Source organism: Seriola dumerili, unplaced genomic scaffold, assembly GCF_002260705.1.
Source record: "Seriola dumerili isolate Sdu_G_001 unplaced genomic scaffold, Sdu_1.0 BDQW01000331.1, whole genome shotgun sequence".
Taxonomy (NCBI): Eukaryota; Metazoa; Chordata; class Actinopteri; order Carangiformes; family Carangidae; genus Seriola; species Seriola dumerili.
In genome coordinates this window covers 3,782,501-3,790,116 of record NW_019174586.1, presented here as the reverse complement: position 1 = coordinate 3,790,116, position 7,616 = coordinate 3,782,501, and the positions used below count along the sequence as shown (strand labels likewise).

The 7,616-nt window shown below is 38.2% G+C and overlaps 1 protein-coding gene across 2 annotated transcripts; it reads right to left on the bottom strand.

The window, feature by feature from the left end:
• Positions 1-1,365: 1,365 nt before the first annotated feature.
• Positions 1,366-5,406, bottom strand: rbmx (RNA binding motif protein, X-linked). Of its 2 annotated transcripts, none has more exons than XM_022760416.1 (9): positions 5,134-5,406; positions 4,902-5,027; positions 4,289-4,395; positions 4,043-4,208; positions 3,744-3,893; positions 3,461-3,578; positions 3,007-3,135; positions 2,827-2,918; positions 1,366-2,003 (listed from the first exon to the last, which is right to left on the bottom strand). In XM_022760416.1, the coding sequence occupies exons 2-9, from the start codon at positions 5,008-5,010 to the stop codon at positions 1,687-1,689; spliced, it is 1,188 nt and encodes a 395-aa protein (XP_022616137.1). In that variant the 5' UTR covers positions 5,011-5,027; positions 5,134-5,406; the 3' UTR covers positions 1,366-1,686. The 2 variants fall into 2 exon arrangements, with proteins under 2 accessions (XP_022616137.1, XP_022616138.1); XM_022760417.1 differs by having other exon boundaries at positions 3,750-3,893.
• Positions 5,407-7,616: the final 2,210 nt, after the last annotated feature.

The window sequence follows — 7,616 nt, the reverse complement described above, 5'->3', positions numbered from 1 at the left end:
CTTTCAACATGTTGCTCCACTTGAAGAGATTCAACCTGCACTCTCCTGTGCCAGCATCTGAAATACAGTAAACATGAAAAACAACTGATTACACATCAACAGTTTAATTTTGCAGTAATAAACTCAAATATACCACAATCACAGTGGCTACTTTTAACATCTTGTATTCAAAAATCACATTTGCAAACACTTTATTGTATTCATTATAAAATTATAAAACTTAGGTCATGATACCTTTCAGTCATACACTTCTTTGATTTTTCAAAAAGTACAGATAGTTAAGAAATAATTACTCTAGTTGGCATACCTGCATTGGTGCAGTGTGGTTTCATTGGTCCAACAACTTGACGACACAATTCAGGTATGTTGCAAGGGCAGTTGCCTTGGAGGGATGTTCATCCTGCAATTGGAATATAAAATTAACAAGTTGCCCTCATTTTAATCATGTATTCATAAAATATCTGAAAATGATATTGTAGTCCTTGGTCCGACAGCGAAATTGCTTCAGTGATTGTTTCCAGTTTGGCAGTTAGGACGATGGTGTTCTCCCAGAGGTCTCCATTGTTTGAATTGGCATGCTTGTTGAAAAGGTTTTGATACTGAGAAAATGGCTTTCAATTAAAAAAAATGGCTCTTAATTTTTACCAAAAACACTTCTTACAAATTATTAGACATTTTTACCTATGATTTAAATAATGCACGGTTGCCAATCATTTTATTGAGGTTGGATGATTGGTTAGGCAAAAAAGGGCATTGTTTTGAGGGCTCAGTAGGCAAAATGGCCGTTAAAGCTTTCATTGTTGAAAAGGGATGAAATGTCTTGGGATGTTGCGCACTTTTGACAATTTTAGCTGCTGAAAACGAACTACAATGAAAAAGGCTCGCTCAGTCGACCTCCTTTTTTTTTTCTTTTGTCCCCTGAGGCAAAAGTTGTCTTGAATATCACCCTTTTGAGTGGAGATTGCAATACAGGACAATGAGAAACTCATTTACAGATGAGAAACAAAGAGGTTTGCTTTGCTTACCAGCTGTTGACTATCGGTCGAGTTGCATTTGGTTGTTGTTGCCTTTGGTTTTGTCGTTGCATGCCATCAAATGGCTCTAGGGTGATGGATCCATTGCCAAGGAAACTACATTGGAACATTTTGACAGTAACATTTGCCTGACCCTTCAAAACAGTAGCGTCCAGTTGGAAGTACATTCTTCATTCTTAACACAAGAATGAACTCAAGTCACTCGGCTATTTATATAGCACGAGCAGAGATTCACCCAAGTTTTACAGACAGCTTTGTAAAGGAGATCATGTTGTTACTTAACATTCATCTTACTGTCGCTGATCTTGCTTGGAAAATCGATGAGCAGTGGTCAAGTACAACTAAAAGCTTTATTAGAGTAGGAAAGCCAGACTTATAGGGCATTGCAGATTCCAACAGCACTGAATGTACAAAAACTAACACTCACTTGGTAACTGTACTGTTACATGAGCAAGAGAAATACTAAAAAAAACAAAAAACAAAAAAACTTTTACACATAAAAAACTGGGAAAGTCAAGATACAATTCAAAGCTAAGCTTCATATTCCACAGATTTAGACATGGCTAAATTGTCTTGTCGTCAGATTTCTTCCAAAACACGTGTTGTGTGCACGGAGACTAACGTTTGCTTGAATGTGATTTCCAAGTCCAGTTCAGTATCTGCTGCGAGCCATTCCTCTATCGGCTCGATTGCCACCACGGCCACCACGTGGCCCTCCACGACTTGAGCTGCTGTACGAATCACGAGGAGGGTAGCCTCTCTCAACAGGGGGAGCTGGGCCCCTCTCCTGCCTGCCCATTCGCTCACCACGGCTAGGTGGATATGGGTCACTCCGACTGCTGGGGTAACTGTCACGACTGCCATAGCCATCCCGGGAACTGCTGCCATAGTCATCGTAACGACTGCTTCCACTGCTTCCACCATAGGATGGTGGGGGGCCCCGTGAGGGTGGGGCGCTGCGAGAGTTACCTGCAGGGTCAATGGGTCAGGTAATTGGCAAGGTTTAATTTTAAACATTTTCTTGCACTGTCAAGTGCTCATTTTTTGCCAATAGAATTCATTCTGTGACAAATAAATTTAATGGATGACATATATAAATGTCCCATCATGTTATTGGTCTTAAATTTAACATGGATATTTAGTTGATATGGGCAGTAATATATCCAAGCACAGGGAATAAATGGGCAGTGTTACCCATTTCAGCATGCCATTGATTTGAGAAGCCATTTTCCTTTTAGAGATCCAAGAGTTAGAACTGCAGGTTAAGGACGAGGTTTTCAGAGTTGTCTTGATGGTTTTGTGAAGGTTACTCCTTGAGGGAGAGCTTTGCTAGCCAACACATACTGAGTGGTCAACAGATGTTTCCATGGACATTTTGGGGTTCCTTATGGTTGCAAACTCTCTGGGGCACTTTAAGATTCTGCGTTATTGCTGCATGATTGCCACAAATACTGATTCTTTTGATGAATGCCGCGGTAATAGGGACTGTGGTATGGACACAGGTGTTGAATATAATTTTGTTTTGAAGTTGAGATGCCAATAGTTATATATTTCTTGGAGCATGAAAATATGAAAATTAGGATTGCAGGCCAGGAATGCAGCAAAGGGAGAGGAAAAAAGTTTAAAGAGGCTGTCTGCAATGCCATTTCCACTGGGGATGGGAGAAACTGCAGCTTCTTGTGACTGTAGATTGCGGCAATCAATGCTATGATTTGGTTGGTTATTTGTGCAGCTCTTCTTCGTGCCACAGTGGTTATCTTTAGTTTATTACACTCATGGAGTCATATCTTACCATAACCATCATATGAATCTCGGTAGGAGCCACCACTCGGACGGTCCATATAGCTTCTAGGTTCCCGGCCTCCCCCATAACCATCGCGATCACTACATTATAGGAAAAATTGTTATTAGATATCCAGGTATGATATGATCCAGTTTTTTTTTTACTTTTTGTATCAACTTAGACACGTACCTGTATCCTCTTGACATTGAGCCGTAGTCATCTCTGGAACTGGAATTGGAGTACTCTCTGTATGAGTAATCTCTGGGAGGAGGACCATAGTCCCTTGAATCTCTGGAATTATAATCCCGACTGGAGTAGCTGTGAAACATACCAAAATTAACTGCAGAGCTGTAACCAATTAAATATAAATATTTCATTGGGTAGCTGACAACAAAATTAAGATTATTATCAAAATTAGAATATATCAAATTTCAGATGACTGATTTTTTTGAGCCCAAGGTCTATGCAGTAGCAGTGAACTTTTTTATAATTACATTAAAGTAATTTATAAATTGTAAGTGGAGTGTGCAGTAGACATTTCAAAAACAAATATATATATATATTTTTAATCTCATCAAATGCAAAAAATTTTTCAAATAGTTTCACATGACTGTCTAATGTAACCAAATAAAAAATGCCCCACCTGTCTTTTGAGTTGTAATGATCATCTCGTGGTGATGGATAATCATCCCTCCTGGACATCATGGAGTCTCTGCGAGGAGGGGGCGGACCATAGGGATCCCTGTCCCTTGACATGGGTGCTATATACAAAGCAATGACAAACTGGCTCATTAATCACCACACAACCCTAAGATACAAGCAACCCATTTAGGTCCTTGCAGGAGAGCTTGATGATAAGGGAAGTTTTGACACTATCAAATCTGGGTGCATTTGAATTGAGATAAGAATCAACAGAATTTCCTCACACTTACGTCTGCTCATGGGACCGGATGGGGCAGACCTCTTGGGTGGGGGGCCTCCATTACGTACTGGGGGTCCTCTCTTCATCGGAGGGGGGCCTCTGGATGACATCCCTTTGAAGAAGGTTTCTGCACTCCCTGAATTATCATAATAGTCTTTTCACAGACAAGAAATGAAAATATTAATACACCAAGCTCAAAAATAAGTATTATGAAAAAAATACATTTAATGACATTGTTTTACTCTTATACATGTACTATAATTTTGCATAAATATGATAAAATTAACCAAAAAAAAAAAATACCTCTGGATGGCGGGCCCCTCATACCACCAGGGCCTCCCCTAGAACCACGGGGGCCTCTAGGTGGACCCCGACTGCGAGAGTGCATGGGTGGAGGTCCTCGTCTGCCACCACTCTCAAACTGAGGCTTTGTAGCTTGCTCCACTTTGATAGGCTTGCCATCAAGAGACTGTGGTAGAAGAATTAAAAATTATATCATCTCAAGGAGATCTCTTGGAAGACTGTGGCTGATTAAAAGACGGTACCTACCTTTCCATTCATCTCACGTGCTGCATCCTTTGCATCAGCTGGACTTTCAAAAGTAACAAACGCAAATCCTCTTGATTTGTTTGTTTCGCGGTCCTTCATCAAGAGGACTGAAATGAAGAAATTAGGAGTGAGGAGAGTGTCTGCACTGTGACTAATAGTTTATGCTGATTACATTATTGTCTGACAATGGTACAACAATTACATATTCTACAACAATTTAAGTTGTACAGACATGCTCTTATTAATACCCCCTTTTTACTATCTGTCACTAAAAGACTCGTCCTTTTCCGTTTTAACTAACCCTTCCATTCATGGTTCAGAGGTTTACTTCTTTCCTCTTTCCAGACTCAATTTTAATGTTATTGTAATCAATCATTTGAAATCAAGTCAAAAATTAGCTAATTGTGCTCCAATGAAACTCACTGAACCAGACATTGGGTACCTTTACAATTACAGCCAAGTTGGGCCACACATTCAAATAGTGGATCAGCAAAAATTGAGCAACTTGCCAAATACCTCAAGCAGTGTTGCATTTATAACACTCAATATCTTATCCAGACTTAACTACGGTAAGAACTGAGAATGAAATGGCCAACAGCGGCCGAATTCACACCTTCTACAATCCTGCCATATTTGCTGAAGTACTGCTCCAGGGCCTTCTCGGTGGTCTCCGTGTTCAGTCCACCGATGAAGAGCTTCCCTGGTCGGTCTGCCTCTGCCATTCTGCAAAATCCACCACCTGCAACAAAAGGAGGGACGTATAAAGTAGCTGGGATTTGAGCACTGAAAACAAGCACACAACATTGTATTTGTCCTTGGCATCCAGACATTTCTGTGGCTATTACCTTACTGCTGGCGAAAGTCTTGGACTGTTGAATGCGCAAAATGGCGATAAACGTGCCAGCGGTTGTAGTTAGTTACTTGGCTAACGCTAGCTAGCAAGTATTCCAGCTACTAATGAAACAATTGAGTTTTACTAATGTTGCTAACGCTACTTTTAAAACACAAATAACAACACTACAATGCAATTTATTCTAAGTATAAATGCAAGCAGTTAGCGGCTACCTAACTGCACTACGCCGCCACTTAAGGTAAATACAGTGAATAACGGCTGCTCTCCCGCCCCTCTCCTCCTTCTTCTTCCGTTCTGCTTCCGGTAGACCAGAGATGCTTCACAGTGTAACACTGCCACCTACAGTCCAAAACCGCGAATAAAGATGATTTTATTCTCTACAGTTTTGGACTGTAGCATTAACCAATTCAAACGTTCCTTTACTTCAAGATCCCATCCAGACATCTTATAAGACATGTAAAAATACTCAGCTTTAAACGGGTATTATTTGGTATTGTTTGATGTGTTTATTCCACAACAAGTTCAATTACCTGGTAAATTTACTAAAATTATGTCTACTCCAGAATCTATGAATATTTCCTTTTTAAAAGTTTAATTGCTGGACATAGTATGTCTCCTACTTCACTGAAAAGTCAGTTCATTTCACAACTCTAAACTAATTGTGATGTTGCAAAAGTAAAGATTTCATTACATCGATTTAATCAATTATTTAGAAATCAGGTTCTTAATCTCAGTTAGGTTGTTTGACCTGTTCAGGCGATATATTCTTTCTTGGTACAGATTCTACCATACCTAAATTTTCATTTTTTCATGGATTGCACAGTATCAAGCAACTGTGAGAGCATACCCAATGGGGTGATATGTATGTTATCAGTTTGGTGAATGTAACATTGTTTTTATTAGCAAACATGTGGAAGACATATTTTGGATTATCAAGCTACTGAAGCATTAACATGTAAGAAGCATTTTGATATGGATAGTCAAGGTGGAGCTGATATTAACTACTTCTGTTGGGTAGTTAATCTTTAACAATAGTTAAAGGTTAAACAGTGATTTTTATTTTCAGCAAAATGTAGTGGAGTCAAAAATACAATATAAACACTCAACTGTAATGAAGTGGAATATATACTGAAGCATTAACCCCTACTAGTGAAGTTGCCTATGTGTACCTCAAAACTGTATTCAAGTAGAGTAGCCTACTTGAAAATAAATAAACCAGCTTTAGATAGATAAATTGATCAGGTTGATATTAACTTATTGCAGACATATCCGTGTAAATGTTGGCAAATAAGTAACACAAAATTGCAGTACTGAAATACCAAACTGGGTTTGAAGTATTGACACACAGTTTCTCCATAGTCTGTAATTCACAGAACACTGAAAAGTTGTTTTTCAATGTTTAATGTCAGTATCCATCTTGGTCACAAATCTTTAAAAGGGATTCACATCAACATTGTTATGTTATGTTTATGTAAAAAAAAAAAAAACGCCTTTCTGCCAATACATTTTATAGGATTTTTAAACTTAAGACAATAAATCTGGTCACACTTACTTCCTTCTCCTGAATTAAGATTTGGTATAATGCTGCCCTCCACAGGGCAGATACCAGGATTATATCAGTATGTCTTTAAAAAAAATTTTTTTTTTTAAATCATTTTTATTTAAAAGACATCCACCCTGACTTTACAATCACCAGTTCAGATTCCACCTTCCTTTGTTTTTACCATGCCCTTTGGGGGAACAGAGGTTGTAATGAGATGATCCACAAACAGGCTGTGTGGGTGCTCAAGTAGCTTTGCAAGAATACACCAGTACTTCTTTTCACTTCAGAATGCCCAAGGTGCACCCACATATTTGCATGCAACTGCGGATGTTGCCGTTCCTGTTTTCCAACCTGTTCAGTCGCCTTTTACAAGGATCTTTAGCCTATATTATCTCAAAGTAATTACCTCCCTCTTTTATTTTTTTGTTTCCTACAACTACCACTATATATGTTTCATGTGCTAATATTTGTTAAACTGTTTGTCTAACTTTTGTGCAGCGTTAAGTAAAAATAGTTGTTCTTGCAAGTAAACGAATATATATATATATATATATATATATATATATATATATATTTTTTTTTTTACAAGAAAACAAATATCTTTATGGAAGTATCGATAAGCAACGTCAGTGTTACTTCCATGATGTCAAGTGTGTCAGAGTAAAACATGGCATCCGATTTTATAACTTTCAAAATAAAACTATTGTCAAGGTACATGTTGCTAAATTTGAAAATGTAATAATTTATAATCGTGTATACAATCTACGTTTTTACACAATATACCTTGGAATCATTTATACGTTCAGAGAAACAGCTATAAGCATTACTTTGTTATGTGTGTAGTTTAGAGGATAGAATGCGTTTTTATTCCGAAGGTGAAACCTTTAACTTCCGGTGTTAATCTTGTGGCTGACATATAGTTGGACGTCACC

What these genes read in the sequence shown, in the direction of transcription:
- rbmx (XM_022760416.1), bottom strand. Translation starts at nt 5,010, where the DNA reads ATGGCAGAGGCAGACCGACCAGGGAAGCTCTTCATCGGTGGACTGAAC. An exon ending in ATATGGCAGGATTGTAGAAG is followed by an intron (nt 4,396 to 4,901) that starts GTGTGAATTCGG and finishes TCTTCATTTCAG; the next exon opens with TCCTCTTGATGAAGGACCGC. An exon ending in AGATTCATATGATGGTTATG is followed by an intron (nt 2,004 to 2,826) that starts GTAAGATATGAC and finishes TTGACCCTGCAG; the next exon opens with GTAACTCTCGCAGCGCCCCA.